Here is a 17,901-nt window from a genome sequence, read left to right as displayed (position 1 = left end):
CTATCTTTTCAAATACCCTCAGCAGGTTCCTTAACCAACAGCTCCTCCAAAGTGCCCGTCCTCCTTGCCAGAGAGTGTCAGGTCCTTCCATACAACCAGAACCAAACTGCTTGGATCCAGAATTTTATCTGGCATCCTCTGAGCCAATATTTTTTGTCTAGAGTTAAAAAGTAAAATCTTCACAGTTGTTTATCTCTGCGTTATATTGCAACAGTCCCAAACTAACTATTCAAGAAGAATTTATCCCGAGCTGGTGTTTTGTTGCCTGCTTGTTTTCTGTAAAATGTACTAAGATAAACCACAGTATTCATGGACTGTATCATGCCACTGTACAGCATTTACAAATTGTTGCAAAGGATGTTACATAAATTGTTTCAAGACATGAAGAATTTGCTTTCCTGAATCTTGCTGAATGTAATAGTTTGCCACTTTCTGTGGAGGCAGATGATGTTGCCCTCTAACTGTTATCACATTTGTCTTAGACCTCCCTCACCTCCAGACTCTGTGTCTACGTTAACAAGCAGTGCAGACCAGTAGAAGAAGGTTCTTAGGGCTGAAACACTTCATGGTGGATGATGTCCACGCTGCACACATTTCAGGGTGTTTTCTTTCAGACTAGTCCTAGTCTGGGTCTGTGATTCTGTGAATGCTCATTAGTGGGTGGAGTGCTTTAGGTGCTCTTCTAAAGAGCATCTTCCAGTTTAGCTTTGTCCAGAAGGAATTTGCTGTGGATGCTCCAGCTCACTGTATCACTGAATCAAAGCACAGTATGTGGAGACTGTCCACGGTATTTTAAAAAAAAAATAAAATAAACAAACCACCCGCCCTCCCTGATCTGAAATAAAATGTTACTGTAAACACAGTATGAATTGCCAATAGTAAAAGTCTACTAGTATGTATGTTTCTATTTTACAGCTTCAAGCTCTGTAAATTTTCCCTCATTTTATATATAGGCATACTTTTATTTAAATCCCTTACCACCCCTGGGTGGATTTTTTTTTTTCCTCTGTGGAAATTACTTCTGTGATTTCAGCTTGCACCTCCTTCATTTCAACTCTAATTTTTTGTCATGTCCTCCACCACCAAATTCAAAGTTACTTTTATGTTGCTGATGTCCCTGGCAGATGTCTTCGTCTGACCTGAGTGCTCCTTAGCACCTGTCAGCTTTCCTTCTCACTCTTATTTAAATTCTCAAAAGCTTTATCATTTTTCTTTGCCAGCAGTTTCACTCCAGTGTGATAAAAGTTCTGCTACCCCAAAACTTTTGATGCCCCAATAAAACCTTGCCTTTAATTCTCTAGTCTTACTTAACACAGTCAAATGTGACATTTCTGCTGTCTAGCTATGTTTGTGTTTGCAATGGGAAGCATTTTAGAGATCTGAATACTTTATTCTTTTCTTTTTTTCTGCTTGAAATCTAAGTACAAGCTTCCAGGTAGACAGACATGAAGCAGATGAGGGAAATAACTCTATCTCCAGTATGACCACTGAAAGATAATTTCTCTAAAATTGAAGGTTTGTGGATTTTACTTAAATTTTAGCATGGCACTTAAGGCCCAGGTGTGACAACAGGAATGCTGATGCAGTTGAACATGTATTTTGATGGGCTTTTACAGTGTCTTTACCAACAGACAGGGGAAGGATTTGAATGACAGAAAATGAAAACCTGCTGGGTTTTGACACCCTCTTGGCATTCTCGGGACCTGTGGGGAATCCTGGGCTGGTGGCTGAGAGCATACAAACAGATGAAATGGTTTCCTCACCAACCACTAGTGATAAAACAGTGATGACTCGCTTTCATCAGAAGTAATGTTTTCTTGAAGCTAACAGAAAACACTCATCTCGAGAATTTATTGGTCCTTGAGACTGATAAGGTGCTGTCCTGAAACTATCCTAAGAAAAGCAAAGGAGAGAAGGAGCAATTGAGGAAAAACAGGCTGTATGAATTTAGAAGGTAGACCTTTTCCAAACCTCGTTCTATCTGAGAGCTAGGACAAGCACATACTATTTTATTGTCCAGACACAGGCAAAATTAATAACATATTTCATCTCAGATTTAACTTCTCATGAACTTCATTTGAAAAAAAAATGCTGAGACATTACTCTTGCGTGTTAATTAGTTGAAATGAGACAATTTGGGGGGTCTTTCTAAATTAAGTACGCTTTCTAAATTAAGCCCAAATATCAAAAATAATTTAGATTAGTAACATGTTGTAGAATATATAGAAGTCTGCAGCAGTAGCTGAATGAAAGAATGTATTAGCCAACTTTTTTGGCATTATCCATGCTAAAGCATAACCAAATGAACTTACCTTATTTATTACTTAAATATTCTTCCACTAAGTGACCATATGAAACCTCCTGGTGCATGTCAGCCACTCTAGATATGTGCTAATTATCTGAGCAAGTACTTCTCAAGTAGCTAACAAGGGTGTTGTGACTAGGTAAAATAAAACAAAACCTACAAATTGAATCAATGTTGTTGTTGTGGATCAGTGTTTCATTAGAGTGACACCAGATTAGAGAGAGGTCTTCTACCATTCCCCTCCAGAAGAAATCTGGAGTGCCTGTTTTATTATCTGATAACAAAAACATACTATTTTCCCTCAATAGTCAAGGTGAATTATGTTTTCAAACAGCACATGTTTCTCTCTTTCTCTTGAGGGCGTTTTTAAACTCTGATGTGCTTGATATTTTTTGGCCATATTGACTAACCAACATACTCTTGACCAAAGTTTGAAACTCTGTATTTGCCTTCCATTTGGTCTCTTTCTAAAAACCTCCAAAAAACCCCAGAAGAAATGGATGATTTGTCTCCAGAGATTCTGTTAATACATTAAGCTATTTATCTGGTTCCATTGTGCCACCCTGCTTAGCCCTGTAGCCAGAACACATGTGGCTAATTATATGTTCAGCTCTCCTAAAGGGCCATGTGGGGCTTGTTGGTTATTCACAACTGTTTTGAGATGTCCGTTGAAAGGCTGTAAATTGCTATGGTCATTGTCAGCTGCCTGTCACACATCAGTTCCTGTCATATATCTCTTTTGTAGGGTTTTAATTTTTGTTTTAAATGAGAAGGTGCCTTGTTGCTCTGTGTTTGTGCAGAGTCAGAGTCCAGCCTGTGACAGGAGATGTTGGAGCTCCTCTTGGGCACCGCAGTGCAAAGGTTTCCAGACGGTGGTTCCGTGTCCCTGACTCTCACAGCGGTGTAATGCAACCAGCAGCAGCCCATGAACCTGTGCAGGAACGTCTCCCACTCCGGTAGTCTGGCAGGAAAGAGGCTGAACCTTTTCCAAAAACCTCCTTAAAAAACAACCATGAAAATAGTTGTGATTTTTTTTTTTTATCTGGAGATTGAAATGATTCTGTCCTTCCAGTGAAACATTGAAGGCTTCTCTACAGTTTGTCTCAAGTCATGGTCATTAAGAAGGAAATTTGTAAGTCTTTGAGTAGAACAGAGCTGTTGGAGACAAGGGAAGGGATCGGGACCATCTCAGAAAAATCTTTCAAAAGAGCATCGTATCCTGAGCTTCTCGTTTGTAAGAAACACTGTAGACTAGTAATCTCTGTTTGTCCTGATTCTGGAAAGGGTCCCTCTGCAAATCCTATGTGTGTACGTGGGTGTCTGCACATGGGCTGCTTATTTTGAGCCAGAAATATTTATTGCTGCCTGTTTCAAAATCTCAGATAATGTGTTTAAATTATTTTTTTTTTTTTAGAGATGCCTGTGTGGAAACTTAGTCAATTGAGTCAAGGTTGCAATACATTCCAGATAGTTTTAAACTTTATCTTCTGAAAAGTCAGAAGAAACTTAAGAGTAATGAACTTTTTTCTGCTCTTTCTCAGTGCTGTTATTTTATGTGGTCCTCACAAAATCAGTTCTAATTTAGTTTTCTATTAATTTAAAAAAAAGGGGGATCAAGTGTTTTTGGGAGAAAAGTCCTACCTTAAAACTTTCTTTCTCGTTAGACATTTTCAGATTATTTTGAGCTAGATGGCTTTCTGGATACCTTTCGTATAAAGAAAGGCTGAGAGAGTTGGTGGTGTTCAACCTGGAGAAAAGAAGGCTCTGGGGAGACTTTGTTCTGGCATTTTTGACATGTAAGGGATCTTTCAAGAAAGACACAGAGACTTTTTACCAAGGCCTGTAGTGACAGGACAAGGGGCAATAGTTTTAAACTGAAAGAGGGTAGATTTAGATTAGGTATAAGGATTTATATATTGGATATATATATTCTTCACCATGAGTGTGATGAGGCACTGGAGTGGGTTGCCCAGAGAAACTGTGGATGCCCGATCCCTGGAAGTTTTCAAGGCCAGGTAGGATGGGGCTTTGAGCAACCTGGTCTGGTAGAAGGTGTCCCTGCCTGTGGCAGGGGGGTTGGAACTAGGTGGTCTTTAAGGCCCCTTCCAACCCAAGCCATTCTGTGATTTATGTAGGTAAGGATTTCCTATTAAAGCATTTAGTAGCCCATTTCAGTGCTGAATAAAAAGTCCTCTCTTGTATTTCATGTTTTAGAGTTTCCTGGTTAGGAGTTGGGATGGTGGAGGAGGGGGATGGAACCACAAAGGCATACTGTACCTGGTTAAAATTAAAAAACCCAAACAAACAAAAGACCAAAAAAACACCAAACCCTGCTTTGCACTGATTTCATCTCACCCACACTCCATGCCAGGAGGTCTGTGGTCTGTACGTTCACTGCCAGCTCCACAGGGAAGCTGGCGGGGCAGAGGAGCGCTGGGGAAAAGTCTGCTGCTGGCAGGAGGGGACAGACGAGGCGCTCAGAGGTGCTGCTGCTGACCAAGGGGAAATGGAGACACAACCCAAGCAGCAGCCGCAGAAGGGATGGCTGCAACACCTGCAGCTATGAATACAAGGCTTTGGTATTGGAAAGCTGGAGCAGTTCAGCTTGCTAAGAAGTGGTGAAAATAAACTCCATGGCTTATTTTTGAGGGGCAGGGAGGGTGTACACATGCATATATTTTAGAAAGAAGAAAATTTGTCATTAGATATAAGAAGATTGTCTTGTGATTCAAGGTCAAACTTTTTTCCCTAAAGTAGACGGAGATATGAACAAATAGATACATTCACAGACACCCACATGTTGTTTTTATATCATAAGGATGACTGTTCATGTAAATAATTCTCAATCCATATATGCCCCTATGGAATTTGGCTAAAATGTTCATAAGCATACAGTAAAGCAAAGAAAACGAATACACCTGAATGTCTTGCATTTCATTCATCATAATTTCTAATTTAAATTGAGGAAGTGAGTATATAGTATTTGAGGATCCAAACCCAACACTAGGAAATAGTATCCTCTGAAAATTAGGTCTTTCGAAGTGTCTACTGTCAGAAATTTGACAGCCACCTTTCCGCCTGCCCAGTTCCCAGGACACTAGCTAGTTCTTCTAAAACTGGACTAAAATGCACCTTCAAACTCCTTTTTGTACCGTATGTAGGCCTTAGAGCCTACATTTGTTGGAAGACAGTGTATTTTCTATTAGCAGAAAAGGTTCTGCCGGCCTGCAAACTTCCACGGCCTTGTTGCTGATAATGTTTTGAGGCAAGCAATAGGGTTTTCATTTTGAAATCTTAGATGGCTTGAATGCAATTCACTCCTAGTGCTAGCCCAAAGGCATCTCGCTTCATGGAGCAGAAACAACAGCCGTGATACCACGTGAGCTCTTTCCAAGAGGGAGATGTAGCTAGAGAAGACTAGGAAGGCAGAAAGTAGAGTATTCAAAAGTAAGGCACCTAATTCCGTAAACAATCCTTGATTATATATTATTTAATGAGGCATCAATTTGTAGTTCTTCTGCGTTTTCTTTTGATGTTTATTACTACTTTAAATAGCTTGAAATTAATTGTTTAGCTTTTAGATTTTTCAAGGATTTGGCCATATGTTTTCTTTCTAGCTTGTCTTTATGTTTCTTTTTTGATACTTTTGTGGTGTAAGAACCTAATTTGATTCTTCTGTCTAATTAATAAAGGCTGCAAATAGATTTGACCTAGCAAGTTTCTGATTTGTAGGAGGGTTCAGCTCCTTTTCCAGAAGATGGGTTCTGACTTGCCATTGTGTGAAACAGAGTGAAAAATTTTATATACAGAAAATGCAGTGGGTCTGAGTCAAAGGGCCTAAATAGGCAGTATTACTTGTTCCAGCCTTTCTGCATTTGGCAGGGTGAGCTGTGTATTGTTTTTACAGCAATCTGTCATTCTGTTGACCCTTATTTTATGTTTTTATGTCAGGGTTTTTCTTCTTGCATTATATTACTCTGTATTTGGTATAGCATTACTTGTTCTACAGTGGTCCCCTGTTTCATAGGTTCAAATTCTATTTTATTCGCAAATGGAAAGGATTTCATAGAATAGAATAGATCAGTTGGAAGGGACCTATGATGATCACTGCAGTGGGTTGTAATAATCCAACTGCCTGACCACTTCAGGGCTGACCAGAAGTTAAAACATATTAAGGACACATTCGAGGTCCTGTCTCTTCACACTGAGCTTGCATTAAAATGTTGAGATTCTTTAACTGAATAGAAATAGTCTGGAGGCATAAGTAGATCATAGGGTGACTGTGAGCCATAGATATGATACAGGCAAATGCATTCTTGTGTCAGGCAAGACATTTCCATAGGAATGGCAAGCATTGTGCAAAGCCCTGATGAGAACTCACCTGTACCGCTAGAGACCTTTCTCATTCCTCAGGTTCAGGAAAGATAAATTCCATCTGGGATGAAGGCAAACAAAGATTAAGCAGCTGACTAGGGGCATGGAGGGCCTACAGAAGATGACAACTAGAAGGAGCAAGATAAAGGCTAAGAGGGCTGCCACCACTTTCAAGAAAGATATCCAGGATGAAGGCCCAAGGAGGAAAAGAGTTACTGAAGTGCAAGGAAAAAGGTGATCAAGAACACAAAACCATTCAGGACTTCTTTCCTAGAAGACAACCTCACCATAAGCAGGGTAGTAGCCAACGTGACTTGGTGCATTGGCAAGGAATGGTGAGGAACTCCTGCACGCGCTCTACATCTCTGCAAAGTTCATGCAGATGGAACCAAAAGCTTTTCTTTCACCTCTGGCATCCCTACATCCAAAGGAATGTATATAGTATGGTATAAATGCTCTTATTTATGTAGTCTGAATGTCCAGATGAATTTTGGCACCAACATACAAAGCAACAAGAATAGGACCTTCCTTACTCTTTCAGGACTCAGAGCACTAAATCCTGAAGGACAAAGAGACTTTCCAGGGTTTTAGATAAGATCTGAACATCTTCCCACAAAGTGAGATAGGCAAATAACTCTCAGAAAGGTTAAAGTCACAAATGAGCTGCGAAAGTTTTACCCCAGGGCTGAAGCCCATTTTGCATCCTGTATAAAAACAGCCAATGGGTGTGTTTAACAGAGTCCTGAGGAACAGCACTGGTGACAGATCACCAGCCAGATGTAGCCCCATTCACTACAGCCCTTTGAGCCCTGCCCTTCAGCCAGTTCTTCACCCAGCACTCCAGCTACCTACTCATCCCACAGCTGGACAACTTGTCCAGAAGGATGCTGTGAAGGACAGTACCAAAAACCGCACTAAAATCCAGAAAAAATGCATCCACTGCCTTCCCTTCATCCACCAGGCAGGTGACCTTACTGTAGAAGGATATCAAATTAGACAGGACCTTCCTGTTGTGAACCCATGTTTACTGGGCCTGATGATTGCTTTATCCTTTAAATATCTTTCAATAGCAACCAGCATGATCTTCTCCAAAATTCTTCCAGGTACTGAGGCTAGACTAACAGATCGGGGGCTTCCCTCAAGCCCTTCTTGCAAATTGGAGTAACGCTGGCTAGCTTCCAGTCAACGGGGACCTCCCCAGACTCCCAAGGCCTTTGTTAGATGATTGAGAGGAGTCCTGCTGTATCATCCGTGAACTCTTTCAGCACTCTGAGATGAATCCCATCAGGCCCCATGGATTTATGAATGCTCAGCTGATGCAACAGCAGATGTCCACAAATGGAAAACCATTATTCCTGCAGTCGTGGTCCTCCAACTCAGAGGACTGGGCAGTCCAAGGTCTATCAATATTATTAAAGACTGAGGCAAAACAAAACATTGAATGGTTTCACTTTTTTTTCCATCTGTATTTGTCAGGTGATCATTTTCAACAAGTATTGGTCCGATGTTTTCCTTAACCTCCTCTTGCTATTAATGTACTGAAAAAACCTTTCTTCTTGTTTGATGCAACACTGGCCAGTTTCAGCTCTAGTTCAGCTTTGACCCTTTGTCTCTCCTCCCTGCATATGGAAACCACGGCTCTGCAACCTTCCTGTGAAGTCTGACCTCGCTTCCAGAGATCATACAATTTCTTTTTCCTCCTGAGGTCCAAGAAGAGTTCCCTCTTCAGCCAAGCACCAGCTTCGGTCCCACTTGCTTGCCTTCCGACACAACTGGATTGCCTGCTCCTCTGCTTTTACAAGGTGGTTCTTAAAACCTGACCAGCAGTTGTGGACCCCTGAGCCCTCAAAAGCAGATTCCCAGGGGACACTGCTAACCAGCTCCCTCAGTAGCTTAAAGTTTGCTCTCTTGAAATCCAGGGTAGCAACTCTGTTGAACTTTTTTTCTCATTACACCAAATATTTTAAAGTCAACCATGTCATGCTAAGGCTGAGTATGCTATCAGTGTGTTGATAATTTTGAATACTCATTTAGGGGGGATATAAGAGGGTCCTCCGCATAGGTCCAAGGAAGGCAGAAGGTAAATGCCACATGGGGATTTTGTTCTTCTGTTGTCTACTACAGAGTACAATTTCTTCTATCTTTTGTTGGTATTTTAAATATACCAGTATAATTCTTTTGGGATGCTCCCTCAGAATTATAACTGTGATGACAAATGGAGTGCTGGAAAGATGCATTCAGCTTTCAGAACTTCAAAGTCTTGTGAGAAAAGCTGCCAGGCTGACTGTGTTTGTTTATGGTAAGAAATCACTGTCAAATATTTAGGACTCAGGTTGGCCTACTTTGAATGATTTTAGTGTGCTTGTGAATATTCCTCGGTATTCTGAGGACCAAATCTGTCACTAATGACACTGATGATGTAGGTGCAGTTCTCACTGAAATGCCAGGGAACTGAAGCTATATCCATTATAAAAGGACTTGCAAATAAACTTCATGTCCTTATCCAAGTATGATTCATAAAGGAGGAAAATGGACTTCAGGGTAGTACAGTACTCTTTTCCCCCACCACGTGCTCCAAGAGAAGAATGGATTTTTGTGTGGACTGTAATCTCCAACTGACTACTTAACTATGCAAAAAACTAGGGAGAAGGTGGAAAAAAGAGGGCAAAATATTGTATGTTTGAATGGCCAGCTTGAAGTTTCTTCAATTATATTTGTTCTTCCTGACCAGAGCACAACAGGTCTTTGAATTTCATGGGTGTAGAGAGCAGCAGTCAGTCATCGCTAGCACAAGATCTGGGGCATAACACTTCTTCGAAGCCTGCTGTTATAAAGCAGAAGCTATTTCCCAGTCTACTGAAAATAGATATGGTTTCTTATCCTGAAACAATGAATATCTTTATAATAACAGCAAATTACTCCTTCCTGTAACAGGGGTCAAGAAGAGGTGCTGAAAATTGTCTCAAAAGTTTTTTTTGCTACTGCGAGCTGCTCTGTTTCTTACCTAGGGGTATGTGAAAGTAACAGAAATGAAAGGGAGAAAAGAGCATTTGTGAGATTTCGCCACTCAGTGCAAAGAACTTTGTCCATCAGTTTGTTTACACCAAAGAAATTATAAAGGCCAGGCTTTTATGAAGCCCCTGATCCTAATGTGAAGCCCCCAAATATGAAGCCAGTTCCACTAAAAAGATGGTGGTATATAAGAGGATTTGTGGGCTCGTGATTTGCCACGTCGTGTAACACAAAGCAAGGACATCACATGGATGTAGGTTGAGGAGTACAAGAAACTATAAGATGATGTTGGCCAGCAGCTTGTTGATCAGTCTTCTTACTTATGCAGTAGAGAAGATGTCCAAGTGAGATTTTGGAGGAGGAGAGCTATGGAGATTTGCCAGTATATCTGGGAAGACTTGTGAGAACAGTTAGATAGGTTTGAATCTTGAGGGAAGTCACAAAGACACCTGCTACCACAGCCAGCTGAGATTCAGATGGTCAGTAGTTGATGAAAGGAAAAATTAATCAATTAATCTCTTCTCAGTAAATAGGATGTGATAGGCTCTGTCACAGGATGGACTGTGAAAAACTACGCAAAAGGGAAGACAGATAAGCTGTAATAAGGAAGGGAAAGCAAGATGCATAGAGAAAGCAACCTGATCAGAGCAACCCAGACAAGAAAAAAGTGTATCAAATATTGTTGTATAGCACATGTTAGTAAACACTGATGCATTAGGCTTGGTAACCATACTTTTTTCTTGTATAGCAGCAGAACCTAAGCACTTCCAAAAAAAAAAAAACCAAGCTACCAAACCAAAACAAAAACTATCGCTACATACTCGCACAAAAATTCTATGTATTCTTACGTAGCATAAAGGTGCCTTCAAGCAATACTTAGTAATTCAGTGCTATGAAGAAGAAATTGTTTCTTGCCACAAGTTAGGTGAACAATATCCTGTCTTTTAAATTAACTCCCACGCCTCTCTGATACCAAGGAAAACAAGAGAATGTAGTCTAGGTAGAAGAGCTCCTCTGGACTCTTCCTCTGTGGAAATGCACAAAAAAGAATGAGCAGTGACACTAAATGTATTATGAACTGGTGGATGATGAGAAAGATTATGCTGTAATTTTCATCACTTAGGAATTATAGAATATTAGTGCCCTTAATAAAGGCCCCTCTAGATTGACAATTTAACTGCAACATTGCATAATAATTATGCAGGCAATATGAAATCTTCTGCAGCTTGTCTACTCTTCGCTCTTATCTGCAATCTATTATACTCTGTGGTCTCATGAATGGGTATGAAGAAAATGGCTCTGATTTTTTTAAGGCATCACTAAAGATGCTAATTAAACCTATAATGATGGGTCTGCTGAGGATAGGGCATCAAACGCACAAGCTGAAGGATAAAATGTCACACTGGGCCAGTGTAAGCCTTGCTTGAATTTAGAGAAGGACCAGCCAGTTCTTGGTTATCATGGTTTCGTGCTGCATTTGTGATGTATTTTGCATTGGTTTATGGTAGACTGAGGAAAATGTGGAACTTCATTTGCGAGTGGTAAGTTCAACAGAATGAGTTTTTCTTTGGGGTAGCATTCAGAGTAGAACAAGAATTAGTATTTCTGGCATTTGTCAATCTTTAAGATATGTCTGTGAAAAGAAATTAAACGACCCAAACTCCCTTTTAAAGTAGCTTTTGTATTCCTAGGTACCTTATTTGCTTGATAAAGTATTTTCATCACTTCATTTGTGTGCATGTTAGCAGTGTCTACACTGCTGGCAGTTTTAACTGCTTGCAGTCTCTGGAGAGAAACATAGTTTTGCATTTTTTGCACCTAGGATCGCTGTTTTCTTGTCAGTCATATAGGCTTGACGGCAGAAGACAGAGAGTTATTTTACTTGCTCGTGCTTCTTGTCAGTCATATAGGCTTGACGGCACAAGATAGGGAGTTATTTTACTTGCTCGTACTGCAACAGGTGATGAGCAAACAAGGGATGCGCCTACTGCGCTCAGTAAAATCTGTCATTGGTATTACACGAGAAGGGTACTCTCAGGAGGGTTTCACTAGGCCTGTAGAAAAAGTTCATGTGCCAGTGTGTGAAACTCTGGGATCATTTGCTCTTTGTGGATAATTTGTACATTAGATACACAGTAGCAACCACTTAAATATATAACCTCAGGGTATAGTAAATCTTTTCGTTTTAGTGGTGCTTACCTCCACAGGGATTTCTTTCTATACCCTTGTCATAAATTGGTTTGAAGCAGATGTGTTCATTAATTGGGTCTAATAATGATTATAATTTATTCTCTCTCTACTGCCTGGAATTTTATTCACTATAGAGTCGTCGTTTTATGAAGTACTTCTCTTGAAGAGTAGGCTTGGTGGGGCTCTGTCTTGCAAATAACTGATATACTGAAGTCTATTCGTTTCAGTACAGGAGCACTACTAATGTTTGATAATGAAGATCAGCAGGATTGGGTCCGACGGTTTTGAATATTGTTTTGAAGTACAGTGAATTTGCTGAGTTTAAGCAGTCATTGGTATCATATACAAGAGCTTTAAGACTTCTGAGTTTTCACTGGAACTGTGGATGCTTTTATTTTCAACAGCAACAAAAAGCCTGGTTGGCTCAGATAACATTCTTTGAATAGCATTCATGTAATAGCAACTTGGCACTGTGTAGATTTGTTTGAAAAGACAATTGATGATACTTTAGGGTTATAACAAAACGGGTCTTCTTAAATACATCCTTTTAGAAAAATTGGCTATATTTATCATGCTCAGAGTCTTAGCCTAAAAGCTTTTATTATTGTTAAGTCAAGCTCTTACACAACTAATGATTAGTAGAAATATTTCTGGAACCTTGTTTTTACTTTATTGCCGATCATGATATTTGATTTTAAACATAAATGTTCTCAGCTTGGTTTCATCCTTGTTCTTTTTCTCCTCCTCTCTGCTGCAGTCTTTGGTGATCGTGTGGATTTCCACCCACTCCCCGAGTCTTTTATCTATATACCATTTTCTGCACCCAGATGTTTATGTACTAAAACAGATTGTGGTTTTTGCCTTTTCCCTGGGTAACACTATGACATCTGTATTTAGTTTTTTGCTCCTGTTGTTTTCAAGTGTGTGCTGCCATCTATGGAGTAATCATTGAAATAAAGCTGATAGAAAAAGATGTTTTATCAAAAGATTATGGAAAAGAAGATCTAGCTAGTGGAGGAGGTATCATAAAGCAGTTGGCCAGATCTCAGGAAATCCTGTTTCTCTGTAGTCTCAGGTCTCACAGCCAGCACAGGTGAAAGTATACCGTTTAGAAAATCAGCGACTTCCAGGAGTTAAGTTATTCAGTAGGTTTATTTATACTGGGCAAGCTATCAGGGCAGCCTGGAAATTAGAATAAGGTTGCTTTATCCTCTAATCCTGTAACTCATTCCCTGTAACTTTTCCTTCCCTGTTACCTTTCACATGTCCTAGTCCTTCAGCGGTTTCCCAGATCTGTTTATTATTCTTTCTTCATTTGTTTTTTAAAGCTTAATTTTAATTCCTTACTCTTCCCAGGCATCTTGTTAACTGGCTTCATACCTCTCCTTTACATCCAGGTTTCCCTCCTTCAAATCCCTTTAGAATGCAGTACTGAAGATCAGTCCCCATTCTCGCTCTCTTTTATAACATTTTGTTGCTTGATATCTATTTTAGATTATACATTTATTGTAGTACATTTATTCAGGTTGGTCTGGAAAGCACTTGGAGAAGTAATTTTCTCTATACTTTTTTGAAGTGACTGTGGGGTATCTGTGCACGCATAGAAACTCTCAGCTTTTATCTCGATACTGTTCATATACTTTTCAGCTTGCAAATTTTTGACTAAGGATTTTAGCATCTTACAGCCTTGAATAGGGTTAGGTATATGAGTTCTTGGCAATCAGACTTCTATTCATTTCAGTTAGGGGATGTGACAGAGAACAACTATATGTCTTTAGATCTTTCCTCAGCAAAAGCAGTGCTGGAGTGGGTGTGTATTTAACCACTGCTGCTTAAATGCTTTCTTGTAACACAAGACATTAGAATCAAAAGGAAAAGTTTAACATATATGGATGAAGCATTCTTAAAAATATCTTCTGACATTTTCTTCTTATTGCTGAACTTAGAAATTGATCTTATTTCCCAGCATCAGAGACAAAATGAAGGAAAAAAAATCAATGCTGAAGATTGATCAATGTTTTTCAAAACTGACTTAATAAGATAAAAATCAATGCAGCTGTATTATTTGCCATTATTTTGTCACCAGTATCATTCAGACATGGTAATATTTGATTCTTAAGTTATATGTGAAAATATTTCAGTTACCTCCTACAGAGGCAAAAAAACTTAAGAAGGAAGGATTTATTTAGTCAAACTTCGGGTTTCTTTTTAATGCCAATTTTGGAACTTTGAGTTCTGCAGAAACTGAAAACAGTTTCATATTTTAAGTACCAGTATATAATTGTTCCTTTAATCACAGAGACTTAAATAGAACAAATTATTACTTGTATTTGCAAATTACAAGCTCTGATCTTCCCTTCCTCCTGCAAATAGCAGTTCTGTCTTGCTTGGTTGAAAGATCTGTACTCAAAAATTGGAAGATAACCTTGGGCACCTAATTTCCCCCATGCCAGACTCACAGTGCTTTGAATTTCGAGCCTTCCTGTACAAATGCATTGGCTGATTAATCTTTTTTTGGCAAAAATTAGTGGGTTATTTGGGTTCTGTTTGTTTGGGTTTTTTTCCAATGATCCTTTCCCTTTTCTCTCCCCACTGTCGCCTATAATATTAAGAACCCTTATTGATTTATTTAAAGGGAAGTCTTAAAAACTGTCTTGTGTAGTGTCAGTGAACCAATCCCTAAGCCGTGAGTTTGGCTTAACAGTTGAGAGATTTTTTTAAAAAGTAATTTGTGTTTTAATATTTCAGTTCCTATTTACTTGCTGCCTTGGGTTTAGCCCTTTGAGGTTTGAAATTCTTTCCTAGGTTTGAAATTTCTTTTAACAACTGAGGGCTAGAAAATGTCATTTTAGGGAAGAAAGTAAAGATTCTCACATAATCACCGGGACGTGAACTGGGATTTTAGGGAAGTATCAGACATTGAAAGACTCCTGATAAAATCCTGGATATTGGCGAGCCTCTGGTAATGGCATCTTTTGTTTTAAAGATTCATTTCATGAGCACAGAAAGACAGCTTTCTGCATAAATTTCTATTGAATTGAATCCCTATCTATAAGCTGAGCCAGAATGTCATAAAATAGGAAATGCAAACCTAATAGTAGGTAGACATAGTTTTTGAGAATACAGAACTTGATTAAGTTCTCTGTCGGGCCAGTTACTTTTACCTCTCTTTTTCATATTCCTTTACTAATTGATAAATGCAGTGAGTTTGCTCATCTCCTCAAGGAGCAGCAATATGTACATCCATTGGGAACAGACAGTCCCGCTCCTTCGTTCTCTCCATGAGCTTCGTTATAGACGATATCTGCAATCACATAACGAGGGAGCTTGTACTGGTACCTCTCCCTTTCCTCCTCCCTCTGTACTGTGAGAGAGAAGTAGCATGGCATGTTGCATAGCTAAAAGGTTATCAAGCCTGAATTTGTTACACCTCTGAATTTGGCAGGCAAGCATTCGCAGCCACTATAGAAATACATGGCTCATCACCACATGAAGCTGGACACCCTGAGAAGACAGATGATATTGGATTGGTTTTCTTGTTGCTCTGCAACTAAACAGGCTTAAGCTATGCAATCTGATATTCCCTAATTGACAGCTTTTCCAGGGTTCATTTGTTAACTGAGAGCATGACATGTATTGAAGTTGTTTCTTCATAATGCATTTGGCATTAACAGGAGAAGCTGTCGAACGCCTCAGACATCAACATCTCGGCAATAAGATATTTCATCTCCAGTTTTGACTTTCTAACTAGTGACTTTGTATTTGCAAGGGCATTTTGAATGAGCATCTGAGAGGACAGAATGTAAGAAGAAAGCTTAAATACATTCCCCAAAGAAAATTTGTGAGAAAGTATTTTTGCTGCTTGGGACATTTACCTGAGTTTTATGCTTCAACTGTTCTTTTTTTTTTTTTTTTTTTTTACTATAAAGCCTTGGTTTCTTGCTTAACTCGCTGAATACTCATTGGTTTCAGAGAGTTCTTTTATTTTGGTAGATTAATAAATAGGCATATCTAATTTTATTTATAGTGATGAAGAATTTGTATGTAAAAGACATGCTCGTGGGTTTAACTTGCCTGTGCATCCACAAGAGAATAAAATCCCAAAGAAACCTCTATTTCAAAGAATCCTAATCTTCCCCAGATGAAGCCCATGTTTGTTTGAAAGAATAAATTACCTGTGTAGAAGAGACTGGAGGATGATTGCTCCACTGAGCTTGTCACTGTCACAAAAACATTTGCTGTTTTCTTGTAACTACTTTTCATAAACACTTTCTTAGAACACAGATTGTGCCAGAATTCTAACATTCAGCTTTTTTTGTTTTTCATTGTGTAAAAGATTTCCACTATCTACTCTTCCTTCCAACTGTTCATATGCTGATACCTGGGAAGATGTTCACACGGGGTCTATAAGTACTCATTATGAACTTGGTCACAAATCCATCACCATTAATAGCTGCTGCTTCTCCTGCATCCCATGAACTTGATAGCTACAAGATGAATTTATCTTAGACGTACAAAAAATGTGTTTTAATTTCACGTTGTTATTCTTTCTTAGTGTAAGCTTGTTACTCTAAATATTTAGGTTAGTTTCTTTAGCACCTAGTTAAGGTTCTGGACGTATTCTTCCTGCTGGGAAGAGTACATATCTGGAGAAGTACATGAAGTTTTACAGATATTGTCAAAACAGTGCAGGAGTTTCAGTGGTGCTTTGACTAGCATTGTTTAGGAAGTGAAACATAGCTGTTGAGATGAGGGAAAGAAATGAATGAATGGGTCAGGACACCTTCATTTCACAGAAATAAAGAGCCTAGCTTTGCCAGAAGTGCCTCTTCAAAAATGCCAGGGAAGAATGAGCAAAGCCAGATTCTGCCTAGAAAAGCCCAGAAACAAACTTTTTGAAAGCCCTGAAGTCTGGAACCTAAGCACACATCTCTCCTCCCTCTGTGAACATCAGTGACCTGAATTTCTGCAGCCAAGTATTCCTGAGCCTTTGGGGGTCATTCTGGACCTGTCTCCATCGAAGTGCTTTCTGTTTTATTTGCAATGTCTGTTGGCAAATGCGGTTTGGGTCCCTGGTGAGCACTGACTCCAGAGGTCCTTCTGTCTTGCAGGGCAACCACAAGCTGCATGTGGACACCGGAGTGGAAGGTGCCTGGTGTGGCCTCATCCCCGTTGGGAACTCCTGCGACGACGTGACCACGACAGGCCTCAAGTGGAACCTCAGTAAGTCAGATGCCTCTGGGACGGTGGGTTTGGCATTACCCTGACCACACATTTACACCAGCCTCACCAGTGCTGAAGGGCCTTGTGTGTTTGAAGGTAGAGCATGGCATTGAATCCCTGCCAGGCTGTTTTTTCTAGAAATGAAGGGGTTTTTTTAAAAAAAGAAGAGAAATACATTTAAGCCTAAGATATCGCAGGCAGAAACGTGTTTGCCATTTGGGAGTCATTGTGCTGTTTAAATAGAACATTTGTTGAGGTCATGAGACATTACCATCTTGATACATTGCCCTCCAGGGAGGGGAAGCTGCGAGTGCCTAAACTCCTGGTTATAAGCCATAAAGTTACAACAGACAAATAATAATGCGATACAGATTATTAAAGCTACCTCACTTCCCCTGAACTGCTTCACGTATATTGTCTGTTTGTCAACTCTGAATGAATAGATCTTTTTCGAAAGTGGGAAAAGGTGCATTTGATCTAGAACAGGGACCTTTATCTGTAGAGAAAGGAGGTTTCTTGACCAAAAAAAATTGAAACAATCTTCATCTTTCTGCCTCCTCCTCCCACACAGAGTCATTCAGGATGTATTTACCCAGGAAAATAAACAGGATATTTTAGACAAAGATTCATTAAAACTTAGGGGAAGCAAAGCAGTAATTGAGAGGCTCTAGTCATGCAGTCTGATTTACATGGCCATACCTTAGAGCCATCCCACATAGAAAGGGCATGTGGTTCTCACAGTTTGCAGTGCAATGCCTTCGTTGGTTAATAATTAATCTGAGGTTGACCCACTGTGC

The 17,901-nt window shown here is 39.6% G+C and overlaps 1 protein-coding gene across 1 annotated transcript in view; it reads left to right on the top strand.

Annotated features, from left to right (window-relative positions):
- The window catches only part of TPK1 (thiamin pyrophosphokinase 1), a gene marked incomplete at its 3' end in the record, with an annotated part of 43,532 nt that extends 26,405 nt beyond the window's left edge, over window positions 1–17,127 (top strand). Inside the window, exon 3 of the mRNA XM_009701057.1 lies at window positions 16,993–17,127. Coding sequence (XP_009699359.1) covers window positions 16,993–17,127 — 135 coding nt within the window. The remainder of the gene's footprint in view (window positions 1–16,992) is intronic.
- Window positions 17,128–17,901: the final 774 nt, after the last annotated feature.

The sequence above is a fragment of the Cariama cristata genome, unplaced genomic scaffold (genome assembly GCF_000690535.1).
Source record: "Cariama cristata isolate BGI_N322 unplaced genomic scaffold, ASM69053v1 scaffold55, whole genome shotgun sequence".
NCBI lineage: Eukaryota > Metazoa > Chordata > Aves > Cariamiformes > Cariamidae > Cariama > Cariama cristata.
This window is presented reverse-complemented; position numbering and strand designations above follow the sequence as displayed.